This window comes from Odocoileus virginianus, chromosome 16 (assembly GCF_023699985.2).
Source record: "Odocoileus virginianus isolate 20LAN1187 ecotype Illinois chromosome 16, Ovbor_1.2, whole genome shotgun sequence".
In the NCBI taxonomy this organism is placed as follows: Eukaryota; Metazoa; Chordata; class Mammalia; order Artiodactyla; family Cervidae; genus Odocoileus; species Odocoileus virginianus.
The window spans coordinates 60,252,180-60,274,925 of record NC_069689.1 but is presented as its reverse complement, the minus strand read 5'-3'; the positions used below and the strand labels follow the sequence as shown (position 1 = coordinate 60,274,925).

At 43.0% G+C, this 22,746-nt stretch overlaps 1 protein-coding gene across 3 annotated transcripts; it reads left to right on the top strand.

Annotated features, from left to right (window-relative positions):
• The first annotated feature begins 852 nt into the window (after positions 1–852).
• Positions 853–21,585, top strand: PRC1 (protein regulator of cytokinesis 1). 3 transcript variants are annotated; one of them, XM_070478326.1, is made up of 15 exons: positions 853–986; positions 6,247–6,379; positions 6,730–6,852; positions 8,391–8,624; positions 9,225–9,395; positions 9,849–9,998; positions 10,882–11,029; positions 11,819–11,955; positions 14,137–14,232; positions 15,351–15,497; positions 15,714–15,824; positions 17,040–17,150; positions 18,224–18,400; positions 18,726–18,767; positions 20,457–21,585. In XM_070478326.1, exons 1-15 carry the CDS (start codon positions 976–978, stop codon positions 20,526–20,528), a joined length of 1,863 nt encoding a protein of 620 aa, XP_070334427.1. In that variant the 5' UTR covers positions 853–975; the 3' UTR covers positions 20,529–21,585. The 3 variants fall into 3 exon arrangements, with proteins under 3 accessions (XP_070334427.1, XP_070334429.1, XP_070334428.1); XM_070478328.1 differs by lacking the exon at positions 18,726–18,767 and having other exon boundaries at positions 854–986; positions 18,224–18,323; XM_070478327.1 differs by lacking the exon at positions 18,726–18,767 and having other exon boundaries at positions 854–986.
• The last annotated feature ends 1,161 nt before the right edge of the window (positions 21,586–22,746 follow it).

The following is a 22,746-nucleotide window of genomic DNA, read 5'->3' as shown; positions in this document are numbered from 1 at the left end:
CCTGGAGAATCCCCAGAGACAGAGGAGCCTGGCAGGCTACAGTCCATGTGGTAGCAAAGAATCGGACACGACTGAGCACAGCGCACAGCTGCAAGCAACTTTGTCGAGTTTTGAGTCTAATTTTTCATAGGACAATTACATAAACCCATGTAGTTTTAAAGAAAACCACGATCCAGGTAATCTCATTTATTTACCAATCTTTCCCTGGTAAGTCACAAACCTTTTGGAGATACTTCCTTCTGTAGAACGGCGGTATTTACCTAGCAGGATGGTTGGGCCTCCCAGTGGTTCAGTGGTAACGGATCCGCCTGCCAATGCTGGAGAGGCAGGTTGGATCCCATGGACAGAGAAGCCTGGCAGGCCATTGGGGTCGCAGAGTCGTACACTACTTAGCGACTAAACAACAAAAACAGGATGGTTGGGAAGATTAAATGAGATCACTAAAAAAGCACCGGCCGGTGAGCAAGGTCCAACGTCACTCCCTCTCCCCTTTAAGTCCTGCTTTCCTCTATCTGGGGAAACGGCCACCAAAGCTCGGTCTCCAGGACTGCTGCCTGAAAGAACGAGGGAAACACATTAAGGCTCCAGGCTTTTCTGTGACTCCTGCTCCCGTCACCTCGCCGGCCAAGGGCGGCAATGCGTTTTAAACGCACCATACCAGGGAGACCAGGAGACTCGGCGGTCTCTAGGCGGAGACGCGCGCTTTGAAAACCGCGCCCAGTGCGCAGGTCCCCCGCCCCAAACCGCGGCGCGCCGGTGGGCGGGGCGAGGGCGGGGCTTCCCGAGGAGCGACGGGACAGGGCACCAATCGCGGGGCTTTTACCGCCTGCGGTTCGGTTTGAAATTCTGCGGAGGCCTAACGGCTCGTGCAGCTGCGACCGGGTGGGACGCTGCTGTACTTGCCGGGGGTTTCTGGGATCGGCCCGCGTGGAGAAGGTCGGGGGCCTCGACACCCGCCCGCTTGGAGCGTCCGTCATGAGGAGAAGGTGCATGTTTGTGGGGGGTGTCGAGGGGGCGCGGGAAGGAGCGACTCCCCTTCTGGGTGCGGGGCGGTGCGGGGTCCGAGGGGCCGCCCTCCACCCAGGGTCGGGGCGTCCTGACAGCCGCAACCGAGTGAGGCCGGGAGCGGCCGGGCTCCGCTGGGAAGCTGAGTCAGCGCGAGGGCCGCTGGCCGCTGGCGGCGGGGAAGCTAGACCTGACACCCCCTTTCCCCGGCGGCCTCGGGCCCCCGCAAGTCCAGCCGCCCCGAGCGGCCCGAGCGCAGGTGCCCGGAATCAGCGGCGGGGTGGGGAGGTCGGGTCGGGCCCGCGGCGCCGCGGGTGCGGGGTGGTCGGAGCTGGAGTCCGAGAGCCCCACCCTCTCCGGCCGCCTAGCGTCTAAGGTGCTGCTTCTTGGCACCGACAGCTTGTTTTATGTATGTCCTGAGTTTTTTGTAGTCAGGGTTCAATAAAGCCGTTAAGCTTTTAATTTAGCGTTGCATTTCAGTGTCTCTGGGTTGCAGTGTTAATATTTTACTTGAATTGGAAACATAGCTTGGTTTTCCTGCAAGTTCAGAAACTCCCAATTAAGGAATACGTGTCCGGTCGTTTCAGCAACTTTTCGGGCATTGCGGGAGAAGCGGGGTTGGGGGGTGGGGCGGGAAGGAGTGTCCGAATTGAAATTTGCGACCAGACTCATCACTCGGCCTCTTACCGGCCTTGCAACTTCGGGCAATGATGTTGAATGTCCGTTTGCTCATCTCTAAAATGAAAACAATGCCAGTGCTAGGATTTTTGTGTTTAAAGTGATATAGTTGTTAACCTTATTTTCGGAAAGTAGTGAGTGAAGCATTGTGATGATTCATTATTAAGTAATTTGTAGTTATTGGTCAGACTGGTTAATGTATGGCTTTGTAAGGTTCTTCCTTCCATGGTTACTGATTCTGACAGTTCTTTTTCATAATGCTTATCCTTGGGAGAATGGGAATGGAGTACAAATCACTGGCACCACTGGAAAACAGTTGTTGGGTGTCAGGTTGTGGATGACAAATAACTTCTTATTTAAAAGCACAGTTAAGCTGCAGTGTGTTTCAGCTAATGACACATTCTGAAGACTGGTAAAATTTTAAATGACATTTTACAGAAGACTCTTACTCCCAAGTCCGTTAGCAGTTTTTGGATTGTTCAGGCATCTTACTGCTTTCAAGAAAGTGAATGATGGGGAAGGAAAAGTTATCAGTTGACTTTGGTTCCAGCCTGACAGATCTAACTAGGCTTTAAAAGGACAACTGGAATTACTATGCTAACAAAACCAGACTTTCAGGTAATCTGGTGTCAAGTATTCATATTTAGAGAAGACTGAGAGAAATATGCCTGAAAAATATGGTTATCAGAATGGTCACTGAATTAGCTATTGGCTTGATTTCTGAAGCAGGTTTTACAGAGGATTGTACAGAGGAGCTTAACAAGCTTTTCTGAAGGGCTATTTAGAAAAAAAAAAAAAAGACAGTAGATCAGTGGAATGCTGCCAGAAGGTAGGAAATCATTTAAAGGGCCATTTAGGATATCTTCTGGGCTAGTGACTTAAGAGTCTCAAGACTGGAAAAATGGGCCCCTTTCAACCTCTGTGTTCTTGAATGGTATTCTTGTAAGCACCCTCAGTTTTTCGAGTGATGTATGTAGCACAAGAAAAAAAATCTCAAATTTGCACCTTTTCAGGAATTACCTGAAACCAATTAGCAAGGCAGTACGTACTTGTACCATAATTTTTTTACATTTTTTATGCTTTTAGTTTAAAGTTTTATTGAAATACAGTTAATTTACAATGTTGTGTTAATTTCTGCTGTATAGCAAAGTGATTCAGTTATACATATATATATTCTTTTCCATTACGGTTTATTCCCAGGGTATTGAATACAGTTTTGTGTGCTATACAGTTTGAATCTGCTAATCCCAAACTCCCAATCCTTCCTTCCCCCTTGGCAAGCACAAATACGTCCTCTATATCTGTGAGTCTGTCGTGTGTCGTATTTTAGATTCATGATAGCATGTGGTATTTGTCTTTCTGATTTACTTCACTTATGATAATCTCTGAGTCCATTTGTGTTGCTGCAAATGGCATTATTTTCTTTTTTATGGCTGAGTAATATTCCATTGTGGGTATGTATGTGTGTATATATACACCACACCTTCTTTATCCATTCATCTATTAATGGACATTTAGGTTGTTTCCCGCTGTTGTAGTAGTGCTGTGAACACTAGGGGTGCATGTATCTTCAAATTATAGTTTAGTCTGGGTATGTGCCCAAGAGTAGACTTGCTGGATCATATGGCAACTCCATTTTTCTCTTTTTTTTCTTTTGAGGAACCTCCAAACTGTTTTCCATAGAGGCAGCACCAACTTACATTCCCTCTAGTAGTGTAGGAGGGTTCTCTTCACACCTTCTCCAGCATTTGTTATTTGTAGACTTTTAATGATGGCTGTTCTGACCAGTTATGAGGTGGTACCTCATTATAGTTTTGATTTGCATTTCTCTACTAATTAGTGATGCTGAGAATCTTTTCATGTGCCTACTGGCCATCTGTATGTCTTCTTTGGGTAAATGTCTGTTAAGGTCTTCTGTGCATTTTTTGATTGGGTTGTTTCTCTTTTTTTATTGTTGTTTGAGCTGTTTGTGTATTTTGGAGATTAAGCCCAAGTCTGTCACGTCGTTTGCAAATATTTTCTCCCATTCTGTAGGTTTTCTTTTCATTTTTTTATTAACTAATTTTTGGCTGTGCTGGGTCTTTGTGGCTGTTCCTCTAGTTGCGGTGTACACGCTGCCTGGACTTCTCGTTGCAGAGCACGGGCTCTAGAGCGTGGGCTGAGTGGTGGCGGCACACGGGCTTAGTTGCCCCACGGCAGTGGAATCTTCCCGGAGCAGGAATCGAACGCATGTCCCCTGTGTTGGCAGGCAGATTCTTAACCACTGGGCCCCCAAGGATGTCCCAGTAAAGTCTTTTAAACACTCTTCATTATGTGTGTATGGATATTGCCATCTGGCATAGGCAGCTAGTATTTGTGCGAAAGCTTTTCCGCAACTAGCACAGGAAACCTTTACATTGGGATTCCCTGGCTAGAAAAACGTCTTGGAGATGAGTGTATTAAAACTATGGAGAAACTGATGTTCCTGGAGATCTAGGCTGGTGATTCAGAATCCCTGAATATGCTGTAACAGAAAGGGGGCCAGTGAGAGCCTCTAGCCTCATCCCTCGCACAGAAGAGCTTCAGTGACTTGTTCCAGGCCTCCTGGCTGACTGGCAGCAAAGCACATCCAGAGTTTAACTTTAGCAGATACTGCCAACAGTCTCAAGGTGGTGTACTAATTCACTCCAACCAGCAGTGTGTGAAGCTTCTGGCTTTTCTATATACTCATCAACACTGATCAGGGGTTGATATCCAAAATATACAAAGAATGTATACAACTCAACATTAAGAAAATAAACACCCTTACTAAAAATGGGTAGAGGATCTGAATAGACATTTTTCCAAGGAAGACGTTCACCTGGTCAACAGGCACATGAAAAGATGCTTAACATCACTAATCAAAAGGGAAATGCAGATCAGAACCACAATGAGATAATCACCTCACAACTGTCAGAATGGCTTTTCTTAAAGACAACAGATAACATGAATTGGCGAGGATACTGGGGAAAAGGACCCCTTGTGCACTATTGGTAGCGATGTAAATTGGAGTAGCCACTATGGAAAACAGTTGGCGATCCCCCAGAAAATTAAATATAGAACTATCAGGGACTTCCCTGGCTGTCCAGTGGTTAAGAAACTGCCTTGCAATTCAGGGGGTGTGGGTTTGATTCCTGATCAGAGAACTGAGATACCATATGCCACAACAAAAAGATCCTGCAGGCTGCAATGAAGATCCCACAGCAAGAAAGACCCAGTGCAGCCAAATTAAATAAAAAAGAAAAATACAAACTTCCAGTTACAAAATAAGTGAGTTACAGGTATGAAATGGACAGTGTGCAGAATATAGTCAATAAGTAGGTAATAGCTTGTATGGTGACCTATTGTAGCTAGACTTATTCTGGTGATCAGTTTGAAATGTATAGAAATATGTTCACTAATATTCACTGTGTTCTCTAGCAGGAATTAACATAGTGTTATAGGTCAATTATACTTCAGAAACAAGCAAATTCAGAGAAAAAGAGATAGTTTTAGCTTACCAGAGTCTGGGGGTAGGGGGAAGGAAGAATTGGATGAGGGCAGTCAAAAGGTTATAAGGTAAGTCAGGTTTTTTAAAAATTTGTATTTAATGTATTTTTGGCCATGTTGGGTCTGTGTTGCTATGTGGGCTTTCTCTAGTTACTGTGAGCGGGGGCTACTCTCTAGCTGCAGCGCAGACTTCTCACTGCAGCGGCTTCTCTCGTTGTGAAGCCCGGCTCTAGGGCGTGTGGGCTCAGTAGTTGTGCACAGACTTAGTTGCCCCGTGGCATGTGGAATCCTTCCAGAGCAGGGACCACACCCACGTCCCCTGTGTTGGCAGTCAGATTCTTAACCAATGGACCACCACAGAAGTCCAGATAAATCAGTTTTAAGATAGGTAATAGGAAAAAAAAAAAAGATAAGTAATAGGGATGTAATGTACAACATGATCAATATGATTGGCACCACTGTATGTTATTTATGAAAGTTATTAAAGAATAATACTGAGTTCTTGTCATAAGAATAATTTTTAAATTTCTTTAATATTTTACCTATATGAGATGATAGATGTTTACTAAACTTATTGTGCTAACACTTCATGATGTATGTAAATCAAATCATTGTGCTGTATACCTTAAACTTATACAGTGCTGTATATTAATTATAGCTTAATAAAACTGGAAGGGAAAAAGATGAGTAACAAGTTCGCAGTAAACTTCCAGCTGTTTTATAGGAGCTGACATTTTTGTCTGTTTTTCCGTATTATACTACCATAAGTAGAATCATTGATTGAAGTCCAGATTCTGAGTATTATTCAAAAGACTGAATTTACACAATGTAAGATTGAATTTCTAAAATGTAATGTGATACTGGATTTTGCTTTGCCAGGGTTGTGGTGTTTGTGGGGGAAAGGATAGGGGAGTAGTTAAAGATGAATTAAGTTGAATGCTTGTTTCCAATTTTTTTAGCCTTGAGCCCACTGAGAAACTAGTTTTAGTTCCTGTAAATATAGTTTTTAGACTGGAGGCAGTGACTCATGTCTCTGGCTTCTCTTTTGGTTTTTAGTGAGGTGCTGGCAGAGGAGTCCATAGTTTGTCTCCAGAAAGCCCTGAATCACCTTCGGGAAATATGGGAATTGATTGGCATTCCAGAAGACCAGCGGTTACAAAGAACTGAGGTTGTAAAGAAGCACATCAAGGTGAGTTTAGTAGCACTGGCCTCTTTGCAGTGGGACAGGGGAAAGGATGTTGGTGTCTCATCTAAAATAGCATATAGAAGTGACACTAGGATGTCACAGGCTCCTCCTGGTTTTGTTTGCATGTTTGTTTTGGCCAAGCCATGGGGATCCTAGTTCCCGGACCAAGGATTGAACCTGGGTCCCCTGCATTGGGAGTGTGGAGTCTTAACCACTGGACCACCAGGGAAGTCCTGTTTTTTTTTAAGTCCTTTCTTAAAAATTTGAAACTGTGAGGTTTTTGGTGTTATTTGTTGTTTGACGCCAATGGGGGAAAACCCAAAACTTTTATAGGACTGTTTTCTCTCTCATAGGACCTCCTGGATATGATGATTGCTGAAGAGGAAAGCCTGAAGGAAAGACTTATCAAAAGCATAGCCGTCTGTCAAAAAGAACTGAACACTCTGTGCAGCGAGTTAAATGTTGAGCCTTTTCATGTATGTGGCAGGGGGTCAGGGGATCTTGTTTGGGTCTGAGATTTAGGGAAGAACTTTTGATTGGGAGCTCCAGGTGGAAAGTTCCCTTGTAGGGCTGGTACTGGACGTGAGAAATGGGTGGAGCATGTTGCCTAGTTACTTGGTTCCAGCAAAGCCATTTTTTTCACTTATATAAATAAGTTGCCCTGTTGAGAGGCTAAACACCTAAGTGTTGCAATATTTTAATCAAAAACAAGTTTCCTATTCCTATCAATTTGTAGGACATAAAAATTTTTTTAACTCTGAGCTTTGTTAAAAGAGGAATAGATGATATCATTCCATTCTTTCTTTGAAAAAAAATGAAAAGAGCTACTTAAACAAAAGTGACAAGTGATATAAGGGAAAGTTACCCCCAAAACCTGCCTTTGTGGGTTTTTTCATACTTGAAAGCTGCACAGCACTGAACCAGCCAGAGTGGCCACATGAGAAGAAATGTTTCCATAGTAAGAATATCAGGAGGGTGAGGTCAAACCCAGGGATGCTCTTCTGTGTTTCTTGCTGAGAGGTTGCTGTCCAGCACGAGTCAGACATGAATGCAGACACCAGCAAGCATGACATGAATGACAGAGGGACCCCGAAACATAGCCTGGGTTAGAACCAGTAAAAACAGTGTTGGGATCATAAAAATGAAGACAAATGTGAGGGTTGGGAAGGTAACTAGAATAGAGGTAGGAGCAGGGACAGCACACAGGGGGCTGATGTGGTACCAGTAAGGTCTCAGGTCCCTCTCCCTGTTAGAGAAAGAACTGCCTGGGTATCTAGATGGAGTCAGCAGAGGAGGACACTGTGTTTAAAGAGTTAAGGATAATTAATATCTTGTAGCCGTGAACAATCAGGCAGACTTGGACATCAACACAAATGGCATAAATATTGATTTTGAGATTGCTTTTTTTAAAAATTTTTTAATTGAAGGATGATTGCTTTACAGAATTTTGTTGTTTTCTGAGATTACTTCTTTAGTCTTTTTTAACTTTTGATATGAAATTGGATGAGAAGTTAGGTATTCAGTAGTATATCTCCCTTAAATTATATTACAGTTCCTAGTTCAATGTTGAATAAAATTTATAGGACATATAACTGCCACTTTTTTCTTCTCTTGCTTATCAGTTAGGAGTAGAGCAAGGAGTACAAAATGGATTTTTATTGGTTAAATGATGACCTTCGATTATTGGGATGGTTAAGTAATGTTCTTAGGATTTGGGGGATAAATGTTTAGTTAGGAGCTAAATAACTGTAGCTAACTCAAAGCAAGTTTTTCAGCCATTTTTACCTCGGGTAAGATTGCCCCGGTACCTCTCCTTGTCGGGGAACCTTGTTAGGGGGCCCTCTCTGTGCCATGTTCTGTTAGGTTAGGTTTATTCTGTTAGGCTAACAAATAAGTTAACTTATTTGTAAGTTTAACTAAAAGTCTGTCATCCTAGTCTTTTTTCTTCATCGTCTTTCTCCTCCTTTGAAGAGATCCACTTGGCACCTTAACAGTGGTACGTTGTCTCCTACAGGAAGAAGGAGAGACAACCATCTTGCAACTAGAAAAGGATTTGCGTACTCAGGTAGAACTGAGGAGAAAACAGAAAAAGGAGAGAAAACAAGAACTGAAAATTCTTCAAGAACAAGATCAAGAACTGTGTGAAATTCTTTGCATGCCCCATTATGAAATTGACAGCACCTCAGTTCCCAGCTTAGAAGAGCTGAACCAGTTTAGACAACATGTGGCAACTTTGAGGGAAACAAAGGTATGCTAACATTGGTGTTTCTATTCAGTTTGCTAAGTAGCATGTTAACTCTTTGTGACCCCATGGACTGCAGCACGCCAGGCTTCCCTGTCCTGCAGTATCTCCTGGAGTTTGCTCAAATTCAGGTTCATTGAGTCAGTGATGCTGTCTAACCATCTCATTCTCTGTCGCCCCCTTCTCCTCCTGCCTTCAGTTTTTCCCAGCATCAGGGTTTTTTTCCAATGAATCGGCTCTTTGCATCAAGTGGCCAAAATATTGGGAGCTTCAGTTTCAGCATCAGTCCTTCCAGTGAATATTCAGGACTGATTTCCTTTAGGATTGACTAGTTTGATCTCCTTGCAGTCCCAAGAGTCTTCTCCAGCACCACAGTGTAAAAGCATCAATTCTTCGGCGCTCATCCTTCTTTATAGTCCAACTCTCATACCCATACATGACTACTGGAAAGACCATTGCTTTGACTATATGGACCTTTGTCAACAAAGTGATATCTTTGCTTTTTAATATTCTGTCTAGGTTTGTCATAGCTTTATGTCAACATTCATATGTCCTAAAAGTCATTTGACTTTCCTCCAGATATCTTATAATCATCTTCTTTCATAGGCATCTAGGCGTGAGGAGTTTGTTAACATAAAGAGACAAATCATACTGTGTATGGAGGAATTAGAGCACACTCCAGACACAAGCTTTGAAAGAGATGTGGTGTGTGAAGATGAAGAAGCCTTCTGTTTATCTCTGGAAAATATTGCAACACTACAGAAGTTGCTCCGGCAGGTAATGTCGCTCAGATTATGACCTGGGATCTCCACAGTATCCAGCAATTTGGGAAGAAAAACTTGCGGTTTAAGATAAAGAGAGTATTGTATGAAATACAACCTTGAATTTTTTTTTAAACAAAAACCTTAATTTATATGTAGTTCTCAGAATATGAAATTCAGGATTTGGGTAAAAAACTAAGTTATTTGAATTAGTTTAGTGTTTAACTGAAAAAAAAAAAAATTTCTTTTTTAGTTAAAATTTAAATCCTAATTTTGGAGATCTGAGACCCTACTACCATAATGACAGCCTTATAGTTTGTTTTCAGAAGTCATGAAAACACAGCTCTTCACAGTCTTGTGAAAGTGCTTCTTCTCCATGGGGGTAGAGATGTATCTTTGTGCAAAGCCAGAGGGCCAGCTTTCTCTCTGCCTCTGTCATTGCTGTAACCACTGGCTTTCCTTGCTACAGCTGGAAGTGCGAAAATCACAAAATGAAGCCGTGTGTGAGGGGCTGCGTGCTCAGATACGAGAGCTTTGGGATAGGTTGCAAATACCTGCAGAAGAAAGAGAAGCTGTGGCCACGGTTATGACTGGGTCGAAGGCCAAGGTCCGGAAAGCGGTAAGGAACCCTAAGGGCACTGAGTCAGCTTTTTGGTGTCAAGTGTGATGTCTCTGGGACTTCCCTAGTGGCTCACTGGTAAAGAATCTGCCTGCCAGTGCAGGAGATGTGGGTTCAATCCCTGGGTCAGGAAGATCTCTGGAATAGGAAGTGACAACCCAGTCTGGTATTCTTGCCTGGGAAATCCCATAGACAGAGGAGCCTGGCAGGCTACATAGTCCATGGGGTCACAAAGAGTCTCAGAGAACTGAGCGACTGAGCGTGAGCACACACTGATGTCTTTACCAGCTTCTGCCTTGAGTGAGCCTGTTTTTTTTCTTTCTTTTTTTAAAATATTATTTGCCTCAGGTCTTGGTTGCATGCAGGATCTAGTTCCCTGACCAGGGATTGAACCTGGGCCCCCTGCATTGGGAGCACAGAGTCTTAGTCACTAGACCACCAAGGAAGTCCTGAGTGAGCCTGTTTTTAAGACAAACATCAGAAAAGGGTGGCAGTAGCCTAATCGTCTGTTATTTTTTGGTGTATGTTTCTTAGATTTCTGGCTCCTAGGATATCATTGTTACAGAGTGTTGACTTGCCACTGTGGTTTTGTGTTGTAATTTTATTTAAAAGGGCTTTCCTTGTGGCTTAGCTGGTAATGCCTGCAATGCGGGAGACCTGGGTTCTATCCCTGGGTTGGGAAGATCCCCTGGAAAAGGGAAAGACTATCCACTCCAGTATTCTGGCCTGGAGAATTCCATGGACTATAGTCCATGGGGTCGCAAAGAGTTGGACGCAACTGAGCAACTTTCACTTCACTTTATTAAAAAAGGGGAAAATATTTTGCAAATTTACATAAATATACAAGTATGGCAAGCACTTTTAACAGGCCTTTTTGTTTTAGCTGCAATTAGAAGTGGATCGGTTGGAAGAACTGAAAATGCAAAACATGAAGAAAGTGATTGAGGCAATCCGAGTGGAGGTGGCTCAGCACTGGGACAAGTGTTTTTACAGCCAGGAGCAGAGACAGGCTTTCGCTGCTTACTACTCTGGTTCGTGTAGAAGTGTCACTCTTCATGTGGCTGCCCACTTGTGCTTTATAAGTGCAGACGTTCACTGGGAAGTATTTCCTCTGGAACAGAGGCAAAAATTTCCAAGCCATTCAGCATAAATTGCCATTCCTGTTCAAATAAGCATTTGCAAATGCAGTTGGGAAATGAGGGATCTCTGAAGCGGTATAACTCTGTGGCCTATAGGTGTGAAGCTCAGGTTTATCAGGTGCTTACTCTGTGCTGCCAGGTGCAATGTCAGACTCTTAACAGGATTAGCTCACTTAATACTCACGTTAGGGGATGAGGAAGGACACTGAGGCACATAAATGTTGCACAACTTAACCCAGAGACACATAGCAGGTAAATGGCAGAGCCCACTTTTGAGCCCAGGAGTATGCCCCCAAGGGCCCAATGGAATTCTGATCTAAATTGAATATAAAGATGCTGCTGTCTTTACTGAATTCCATGTTTCTGAACATTTTCTGTGACTCAGCCCTCTATAGGGCAGCATGAAAAGAAATAATATGAAAGAAACATAAGACAAGGCAAAAGATGACAGAAGTTTTGAGAATCTTAGTCATATTATTCTACACCTTAGTCAGTCTCCAGTCCTACCAGGCTGATGGTGACAAACCTGACTTTTATTAGCTACAGCATACAATTACTCGTGTATCACTTTTACTGTAAGGGAGAAAAATCTGCTTCCATTTTAGGGGGATGAGGGATTAGTAAATTGGGATACTAAACACTGTAGGGATTTCTTAAAACTACTGGGCCTGTATCTTGCAGAGGACTACACAGAAAATCTGCTCCAGCTCCATGATGCCGAGATCGTGCGGTTAAGAAACTACTATGAGGTTCACAAAGAACTCTTTGAAGGTGTCCAGAAGTGGGAAGAAAGCTGGAGGCTTTTCTTAGAGTTTGAGGTACTGCCCTAGTTTTTGTCTATTTTCCTTAGAGTACAGTGTGGTGGTAAGCAAGCATCCTCTGCGTGGAGTCAGAGCCTATTTCCTTTGCTCTTTACTAGGTTTTATCATTATATCTGTAAATTACTGCCAACCCATCTGTATTTGTCAAGCTTAGAAACATTTAAGAGAAAAACCTCAAATTAATGCTTTCAATAAGGCTGAAGTTTCTTGCATAAAGGCAGTCTAGAGGTAGGAAGTGCAAGGCAGGTATGGCTGTTCCATAGTCAGTGGGGTCCCAGGCTTCTCCAGTTTATAGCTCCTCCACCACTAAGGGGTGAGTCTTAAGCTCAGGTCCATGGTGGTTCTGGAGCTCCAACCATAGCGTTTCAAACAGTGTGTGAAGGAGGGAGCACAAAAGGCGTTGCCCCTCCTTCCCTCTAAGAGACCTTCCCAGGCTCTCTTCATAGCACCTCCACTTAAATGCCACACCAACTACTGGCAAGGCTGGGAGAACTGCTGCCGTAGATAAATCCAGGGTCTGTTTCTAAGGAAGGAGAGAAGAATGGATGTAGGGGCAGGTAACTAACATTCTGTACTGTTCAAACTTTTGCTGTTATCTTAGAAAATTGCCTGGTTATTGGGGCACCTTTGTGTACTCTGAGTTCCTTTTGTTCTGATAGAGAGCACAAACAGGTTCCCTTAGAGCATTTTAGAGTTCAGAGCTGGGACTCCTTGAGGCAAGAGAGGCTCCTCGGGCATGAAATTAATGAGATTTATTCTCAGGTCCATACCAGTCCTGTTAGAGCTGGAACAGCCCTTTAGTAAATCCAGAGTTTAACTATAAGTTTATAGGCAGGAAACTAGGACTCAGAAGTAGAGAAAACTGTCTGAGATCTCACAGCTGTTTAAGAGCAGGTGTTCTAGGCCTCCATTCCTCCTTACTTCTGATAGAAAGCAAGGAGGAGGAGAAGTGAAAGTCAGTAAAGAGCTCAACCACAAAAGAGAATGATATTTTGCCACTGGCAACAACTTGGATGGACCTATAGGGTATTATGCTTAGTGAAATAACTCAGAGAAAAAGACAACTACTGTTTAAGACACCACTCATATGTGGAATCTATAAAATAAACTAATGCATATAACAAAAAAAACAGACTCACAGACATAGAAACAAACTAATGGTTACCAGTGGGAAGGGGGAAACCGGGACTATTCAGGGGTAGGGGGTTAAGAAGTATAACTAGTATGTATAAAATAACTAAGCCACTGGGATACATTGTACAGCATGGAACACTGTAGAGCATAGCCAATATTTTATAACTGTAAATGGAGTAAGACCTTTAAAAATTGTGAATCTCTGTGATGTACACCTGAAACTTATATAATACTGTAAATCAACTATAATTTATAGAACCGAATATGCAACCCTTGTTTACATGCCAATGTTTAAGGAAAAATAAGAAACTAATTACCATTCCTTTTAGATATGCTTATAGAAAGTTACTAATCAAACAGCCTGGAAAGGAAACATAATTTGGCCCCCAAATTGTCGAGACTGTTTCTAAACTTTCTTGATTATCTGCCCCATTTTTTAGTGTATTCACCTAATTTGCATTTATAAATTATATACTTACTTTACTGTTCTGATATATTGTAGAACGTAACTAAAAACAGAAAAGTTAAAAAGAATAAGAAGCCTAACATTTTATATTTTTTGTCCATTTTGTGAGGGTTAATTTAATAAAAATCACATGATCTATAAACCATTTCACTGAGCACATTTAAGCTGTGTTGTCTTAATACAGTGGGAGTGGGCAAGTGGGGGAGCCACCAGCAAGCCCTCTGAGTGTAGACCTTCTGCTTGTCCCCCGCACCCCCCCCCCCCCATTTCCCTTTGGTGATCTCTGAACCAAGGAAAGGAGCCAGTGACATTGTGCAATAAATATTAAAGCCTGTCTTACCTTTTAGAAAATGAAACAGTAGTTTTCCTGCACCCCAGTGTATGACATTGCATCTCTCTGGGAGTATTCACACCCCACTCCCTGCCTTAGAAAGCCACCATGTCTCACTGCTCAGAGTGGGTGGGGATGAAATCTCTCAAGTCTCCTTACAAATATGCATCCATTTATGAGAGCATGGATTCTAGCAGAAGTGACTGACTGTCAGGCATCTACTCTAATTAAAATGTATTTTTCACAGAGAAAAGCTTCAGATCCAAGTCGATTTACAAATCGTGGAGGAAATCTTCTAAAAGAGGAAAAGCAGAGAGCCAAGCTCCAAAAAACACTCCCTAAGGTAATATTGTTGCTGAAAGTGTTTGGTGTGTGGCTACAAAATGTCTTACTTTTTATATATCCCTTGCTTTGAATCATTTTGCCCCCAACTGTATTCTCTTCCAAAGGTTAGGCAAGGATAGTAAGTACAAGCTGGGTCTTCCTAGTATCAAATATTCCTTGATAACTGAATATCAAGTTTTATTATGTTTTTAGGACTGCCACAACAGAGTACCAGAGACTGTGTGGCTTAAACAACAGAAATTGATTTTCTCAGTCCTGGAGGCTAGAAGTCTGAAATCAAGGTGTCAGCAGGGCTGGTTTCTTCTGAGGCTTCTTTCCTGCCTCCACACAGTTATCTTCTCCCTGTATCTCCACCCACTCCTCCTACTGTATATGTCTGTGTTTAAATTTTCTTACAAAGCTACAGTCATGTTGGATTAGGACTCACCCTTATGACCTCATTTTAACTAATTACATCTATATTCAGATAAAGTCACATTCTGAGGTACTGGGGATTAGGACATTAGCATATGAATTTGGCAGGGGGCAGAATTGAGCCCATAACACAAGGTGACCTTTTGAGGAAATGCTTTGGACTTCATTACTATTCTCTATTTTAATAATAATAGTTAACATTTATTGAATTAAGTGCCAGCTACTATTTTAGAGTGCTTTCCATTTATGAATTCACTTAATCGTCACAACATCCTTAAGAGGTTGGCATTATTTCCATTCTTACAGATGAGCAAACTGAGGGACTGAGCACTTAAGTACCCTGCCCACCTCTTCAGAGCCAGTGAGGGGTGGATCCCAGGCTGCAGCCCAGCTCGTGCTGCTCCGTGAACACTGCCTGCTTATTGTTTCAGGTTCCCCCAGTGCTGCCTCCAGCTTCCCGCAGCAGAACTTTAGTGCTCAGGCTCTGGGTTCTCACCTTTTCCCACCTTCAAGTGTGTTATGAATGAACCATGCCCAGACTGATTTCTGGCCACTTTGGCCTGTTCCCATATGGGTGCAGCTACCTGAAGTCAGGTTAATGATACTCTGAGAGGGGGAGAGGCATTCTTTGGGAGAATCATTTCTTTCAGGTTTCACATCAAAGATTTGCCATGATTAATATGTCCTTGTTTGTGGTCTCAGTTGGAAGAGGAGTTGAAAGCAAGGATTGAAATGTGGGAACAGGAGCATTCAAAGGCATTTGTGGTGAATGGGCAGAAATTCATGGAGTACGTAACGGAACAGTGGGAGATGCACCGGCTGGAGAAGGAGAGGGCCAAGCAGGAACGAGTAAGTGAGCCCGACCTGGGAAGCGGGGAAGAGCAGTGAGCTTGCAGCCCAGAGTCTGCCAGGGCTCTAAGTTGGCTAAAGAAGTTGCAGCTCATGGCAGCTCTTTTTAGCTCTGGGTGTAGACACTTGCATTGTATTTCTGGCCCTTCCTCTGGCCCCATCCCAGAGCTGCTCTCCTTCTGGGATTTATCATTCTTGCCCCTGACTTTCACACAGCAACTGAAGAACAAGAAGCAGACAGAGACAGAGATGCTCTATGGCAGTACTCCGCGAACACCCAACAAGCGGCGAGGACTGGCACCCAGCACTCCGGGCAAAGTGCGCAAGGTGAGGCGGAGCTGCCCGAACTGCTGGACTTTGATGTGTGTCAGCTGTTTAGTCTCCGATTAAACTCGGGGGTGCCGGCAGCTGCCAACATTCTGTAATGATGGAAACCTTCAGAGGTTCATTCTGTAATTCCAACAAGTGACCATGGCGCTGTGTGAAGGAAGACTTTTATGCTTGGCAAATAGAATAGCTAATACTCCTTAATCTCTAGAGCAGGAAATCGGGGAGTCCGTCCTTCCCTTCCATCCTTTTTTTTTTAAACCTTTTCTTTGATAAAGAGTGCTGTTTTCCTTTTCGATCCTCAACTCATACTTTATTACATATAAAATGTTTTTAAAAAATCACCTATAATGTATAACTCCAGGAGCACCAATGAGAATATTTGGTGTTTTTCCTGCTTTTATAAAAAGCTTTTTAAAATAGTGTATTTTCATAAAATAGAGATCACATATATAATTTTGATTTCTGCTTTTTCAGAAAATTAAACTTTCTTTAAATATGCTCATTATTAGCTGGTATATTCTATTTTTTTGGCATTCTGTCATTTATTAAACTAGTTCCCTATTGTTTGATATTAGGTACTTCATTTTTTATTAGGAAAATAATGTGATGAAATTTTTAAAACATGTTATAAATTTTTACCCATCACACCCAGTTTCCTTTTGCCCTCTTATATTCTCTTTGCTTCCCTCACCCATCCCCTCCAGCTCCTGGCAACCACAGCTTTGTTCGCTTTGTCACTATTGATTAGTTTGCATTTTCTAACATTTTATAGAATAGAATCACACAGTGTGTATACTTCTGTGTCTGGCTTTTTTCATCTGTGTTATGTCAGTAGTTTACTCTTTTTACTTTGAACAGTATTCCACTGGATGTATATACCACGATTTGCTTATCTAGTTGCCTGTGTTGATTTATATTTAGCTTCTATCTGGCTACTACACATAAAGCTGCTGTAAATATTTATGTGTAAGTCTTTGTATGGATATATGCTTTCATTTCTCTTGGATAAATACCCGAGTGACATGGCTGCATCTTAGGATAGTTGTCTGTTTAACTTTTTGGAACAAAATGGTTGTCCCATTTTACAATTCCACCTGCTGGATGGAACACTCAACACTTTTCTAGACTGCTTCCCGTCCTCACTCCTCTGTAGTGTAGGGATGGGTTACTCAGCACGTTGTCTCATGTCACTAATCTTGTTTCTTGTCCTAGCTGAACACTACCACCATGTCCAATGCTACGGCCAACAGCAGCATTCGGCCTGTCTTTTCCGGGACAGTCTACCGCTCCCCTGTGTCTCGACTTCCACCTTCTGGCGGCAAGGTCAGTATGCTCTGTGTACAAGCACATCTGCAACACCAGCCCGGCCTATGCACTCCAGGGTCTGTTGGGAGGCAGAGATACTGAATACTTCCCTCTGGACTGAGCAGGAGCTTTGAGACCGAAAAACAAAGCAGGTAGCTTCATAAAGTGCAATTATGAAGTTTACTGTGGGTAATTTACATACAGGCAGGATCCGGTGGACAGTGACCCAGAGGCATTTGCATCTGCACTCCAGCTCCGAGAGGGGTACAGAGGGATTTAAAGGGGCCAAAGCTAAAAATGTAGATACATCTGTAGGACACATCTAGGAGCAGCACGTCTGTACTGATGGGCATTGCGCAGTTTTCCTTCTCCCAGGGTCTTGAGACCACCAATCACCTGCCTCAGCAAAAGGCATTCTTCCAGTTTTCATATCAGGTGAAGGCAAGGGTCAGACTTGATAGGGGCTTTGTCTGGCTTGGGCACATTCCTTGTGCGAAGATTGAAGGTCAGCCATGCAGGACAGGGAGAGGGTGGGACTGCGGGCCTAAGGTGGAGCTGACAAAAAGGAGTCAGTGTGGTTCAGCCACACAAGGCCCCACCTGCTTTTCCAGTTTCTAAGATCCTTTCATCTGATTATCATTGAGATGCTGAGAGTTAACAGATGGAAACTAACTAGTCTCTCAAAGACTAAATGAGAAGAGAAGAGAATGGTCTTCCTGAGCCCTGACTGGTGGTGTGGGAAGCACTGGGGTGGCTGGGAAACTCAAGTCTCCATAGGCTTAGTTCAAAGCCTGGTCTTCAGTTTCTCCCTGCATGTGGGTTCCAGCCCAGTGACACTGGACGACTAGGTGCAGACAGGAACTCTCACCCCAGGACAGGGGTGAGGTGTGCTAAAACATGTTCACTCTTTCAAGTATTCTACAAACTATGCTCAAGATAAGGGTTCTGCAAATCATTAAGAATTTATATTTATTAAACCAGAAGTATAGGATTACAGACACATGAATAAAGACGGTGTCAGCCTTTGATAATTTGTGTATGAATGGTAATTATAAGGGTGATACATTGAAGGATCTTCCTTTAATCTGCAGCCAGTCATCACTTCCACCTGTTCGGGGAAAAAAACGCCCCGTGCCGTCAAGCATGGAGCCAACAAGGAGAACCTGGAGCTCAATGGCAGCATCCTCAGCGGTGGGTACCCTGACTCGGCCCCCCCACGGCGCAACTTCAGCATTAATTCTGTTGCCAGCACCTATTCTGAGTTTGCGGTAATTCACCTTTTCTAATATCTACCAGTCCCTGGGGAGCACACAGTTGGGGCAGAGGGGGCATCTCTCCAGGGGCACCCAGGCTGTTAGTTCGGACGGATCTTTGGAGGCTGAGAATCCCTTTCCTGACATGACCATGGCATGAGGTGGGGGTGGTGTAAGGGTGGTATACAGGAAGAAAGATGGCAGCAGCAATCAGACATTTAACCTGGATCCTTCTGCTTAAGAAATACCATTCCCTGGCTGCAGGAGGTGACCTTTCTAATCACTGCCCTGGTGCTCTCTTGGTGGAGTCTTGGTAATTGTCTTAATTCTTTGTTCTTAGAAGGATCCGTCCCTCTCTGACAGCTCCACTGTTGGGCTTCAGGTCTGTATGGCAACCCCTGCATGTCCCACGTCCCTTTTCCAAGCTGATCTGTCATCTGCTGGCTTCCTTCCCATGTGGGCACAGGGCTGCACTAACCAGTCATCTCAGCTGTACTGTCCTAAGACTTTTTTTTTTTAACAAAGGAAGCAGGAATCCCTAAAACAGATTTCAAAACTAGTAAATATCTGGCTTAAGTTCCCAACAGACTGACTAAACAGACTAATCTGCCGATTAACTTGTTCAGACTTGGATTCTCAGCCCCATATAAAATTAGGCAAAGTTTTTTTATCCTGTTATTTCACAACAGAGAATTTCCACCCTCCCCAGTTGTGACATTAAGGGCCTCCACTGTGCTAGAAAGAAGAGAGGCCCCATCACGTGGGGAGGGGAGCCCCAGCTGTGTGCTGCCTATAAGGTTCTTGGCCTGTGTGCTGATTATTTCCTGGAGTATATGTCTTACTAACCCCTCAGAGCTGCACTGCCAACTTTCTGTCTGCTCTGGGCTAGCCCATGCTCATTTCTTTGCCTTTGCCTATTTCTACCACATTGTGCTGCTAAAGCACATAGGAGGCACTGGAAGAAAGTTGTTTTTTTCCCACAATGCTCTTCAGCTCCTAGTAACCTACTTCACATTTACCAACACTTAACTGCAGTGCCCTCTCCTGGGATGTGTTCTCTCGTCTGAGTATCTAACTATTGAGAGGCAAGGCCGTCCTTCACCCTTGTGGGCGATATTGAGTGAAAGCCTAGGGCATCAACTGTCTTGCTGCAGTAATGGAGAATGGGACAGCTGCCCAAAGCTACAGCTCATTTTGAGCTCTGAAGCTTGTTTTATATTTTACTTTTGTCAAGTTACTTTTTTAAAGAATTGTTTTATTATGTTTTTTTGGCTGTGCTATGTGGCATATGGGATCTTAATTCCCCAACCAGGGATTGAACCTCAAGCTCAATCTTAACCACTGATCTACCAGGGAATTCCCTATCAAGTACTTGACTGTTGTGGTTCTCCTACAGAAGTGGGTACTTGTCACTGTGGCTAGCTGACTGCAGGCCACAAAGTCCAACTTTCTCTTTCCTGTTGCTCAGCCAGCCCCGCTTCATCCACTTGGTGCTTACACATATCTGTCTTTGGCTCGGTCAGGAAGGCTCTTCTGGTTTGGGCTGTTGTGGCTGTAGGCTCCACCAGGCAGCACTGAAGCCAGTAGACTAACCTCTACTAACACCTGTCCTTTCTCACTCGTCATTCATGCTTTGTCTTCTGCTTCAATACCATGTGCTCCAGCATGAGATGAAATCACCAGCAGGTTAACAGGCCCTCAGCCCCAGGGATTGGTAGATATACACTCTGGCCCATTGTTTCATAAAGGGCTCAAAAGACCAAAGCTTATTGCCTATCTAGCTTGACAACTCAGAGTACTTGGTGAAGTCTAAGGGATTTCTCTTCTGTGAAGTTTTAACAATGGACTGGCTGAGGAAAGCAATCAAGGGGCATATATGCACCTGCTTAATCTGTGACTAAGCATTCCCTTCCCTTGGATTCCTAACACAGCCTGTGCTGGGGTAGGGCCCACGTCCTAGAGAAACGCCCTCAGAGGGCTGTGTGCTGACATTTACTCGTGCTTACTTACCAGGGCAGGGCATGCATGAGAGGGGGCAGTACTGCCATTGATGTTATTTGTTTTTCAACAGCGCGAACTTTCAAAGGCTTCCAAATCTGATGCTGCTTCCCGAATCCTCAATTCAACCAACATCCAGTCCTGAGAAGCCCTGATCAGTCACCCCTCTGAAGTTTTCTGTGCCTAATTATACAGGGTGGCTTTAATGTTTCTTCAGTTTAGATGCTTGAAAGCCTGGACACGTTCCATTACCATGAGTCTAACTTAGAGAAGTGCATGAGTTACAGATGAAAGTCTATCATAAGCTTAGTGTGTCCTCAGACATTGGTTTTATTTTGACTCAAGAAATACATTAAAACTTAGTTCATAGCAATGTGTAAATTTTAGCATATGGAACTTAATTTCTTTTCCTGCCCCATAACTGTACTTGCTGAAGCATGATCAAGGGCTTGTTATACTTCACCTTTATGTAGGAAAATGACTGTGTCCATCCTTGGGGTATGGGACATGAAGCAGTTTTCTGTCTGTACACTTATAATTAGCAACTAACATCTTTTTTGTTTAGGGATGTTCAGTTAATGCTACAGCTTCAGTAGCTTTGCTCTCACCTAAAGGCCTGTCCCCACCACACAGGACAGCCTTCCTCCTGATGAAGATGTCTGTGTGTCAGAAGTTGGGATGGCCTGACTCACTGCCAAAGAGGTGACAGGGAGGCTGGGAGCGCCTTTGTTCAACTGTGTACAGTTTTGTCATGTGGGGTGATGCTGTGGTTGGGGGGGTGTGTATGAACACACATGCTTGTCTGAACTCTACTCTCTGGGTCTAGCTCCCCCATCCCAGCGCCCCAGTGCCCGAGTCCCTCCACCCTCTGCACTTGGTAGCCAAGTAGGGAGGCTGTTTGGTGGGCTGGGCCATTCCTGTTCCTGTTGTGGAGACCTGGAACTTTGCACATGTCAGTACTGGGGAGTTGTTCCTACCGTAATGTCCACAATGAGGCTCCTTCTTTACCTACCCTATTGATCACTACTGCGCTCCCCGAAGCACTATTATTTATTCTCCCTCTGCCTGCACCCCTACTACTGTCAGCACAGTAAATGGTTCTTGGAAGCTTGCAGGTGTGGATTTGGTCTGTTAGTCATGCATATACATGTACTGATTTTAAAATATATTAAATTAAAATGTATACTTATATTTCAGAAACATATATTGTAGTGGTGTTTTCATTGTTTCCCAATCACTTTTTGGTTGATTTTTGTCTGAAAAACAGGACTAAAAGAACATACAAGAAATTTTTAGTCAGGAGCATGATTTTTACTTTGAGTGCTTCTAAATTAAGAACATCTCTTGTCCTGAGAAAAAGTTTTCTGAGAGAAATAAAAAGCCTAACTCCCAACTTTTCATTGCTAGTCTCTGTGTACAGCTCTATTTTCTTTTGGGTAAACACCTAGGAGTGAAATGGCTGGATCATACATATGGTAGGTGTATGTTTTAACTTTTTAAGAAACTGCCAGTCTGATTTCCAAAGTGGATGGCTTATTTTACACTCTCATGATGTATTAAGGTTCCAGTTTCTTCATATCTTCTGCAACACTTGGTATGGTCAGTCTTTATGATTTTAGCCATTTTAGTAGCTGTGAAATAGTATCTCAATGTGGTTGTAATTTGTATTTTCCTAATGATGGTGTTTAACTTTTTAAATTCTGTTTAACATCTTTTCATGTGCTTCTCTGCCATCATTCTTCTCTGGGGAAGTACCTGTTGAGTTCATTCTTTTTCATACTACTGTTTTAATTGTGAGGATCTACATGAATTCTTAAAATCAGGTAATGTTAACTTTCCAACTTTGTGCTTTTAAACATCATTTTGTCTGTTACAGGTCCTTTGCATTTTTGTATGAGTTTTAGGGGAAAAAGCTTGTCAATTTCTACAGAAAAATCTCGTAGAATTTTTATTGGCATCACATTGAACCTGTAGACCAACTGGGGGAGAACAACCCACAAACAAGGCATCTCTCTCCATTTATTTCGGTTTTCTTCTCAGCAGTATTTTATAGGTCATGTGTACAAATATTTCACATCTTTGTCAGATTTATCCCTAAGTATTTCATATCTTGATGCTATTGTAAATGGTATCTTTTAATTAGAGTTTCTGGTTATTACTTGGCTACATAAATATATATAGTTGATTTTTGTATATTGCTCTTGTATCCTACAACTTGCTAAACTCACTAAAGGAAAAATGAGGGGAAAAAATAAATATTCATTGTATTGGAGCAAGTCTTTAATGCTTAGCCAGGCCATTCTGACCTAGAGAATTCCATGGTCTATAGAGTCCATGGGGTCAGAGTTGGACACAACTGATCA

Bases quoted from the DNA above. Each gene is read 5' to 3' on its own strand.
- PRC1 (XM_070478326.1), top strand. The intron at 8,625-9,224 runs GTATGCTAACAT...CTTCTTTCATAG, and splicing joins CAACTTTGAGGGAAACAAAG to GCATCTAGGCGTGAGGAGTT. The intron at 9,999-10,881 runs GTAAGGAACCCT...TTTTTGTTTTAG, and splicing joins AGGCCAAGGTCCGGAAAGCG to CTGCAATTAGAAGTGGATCG.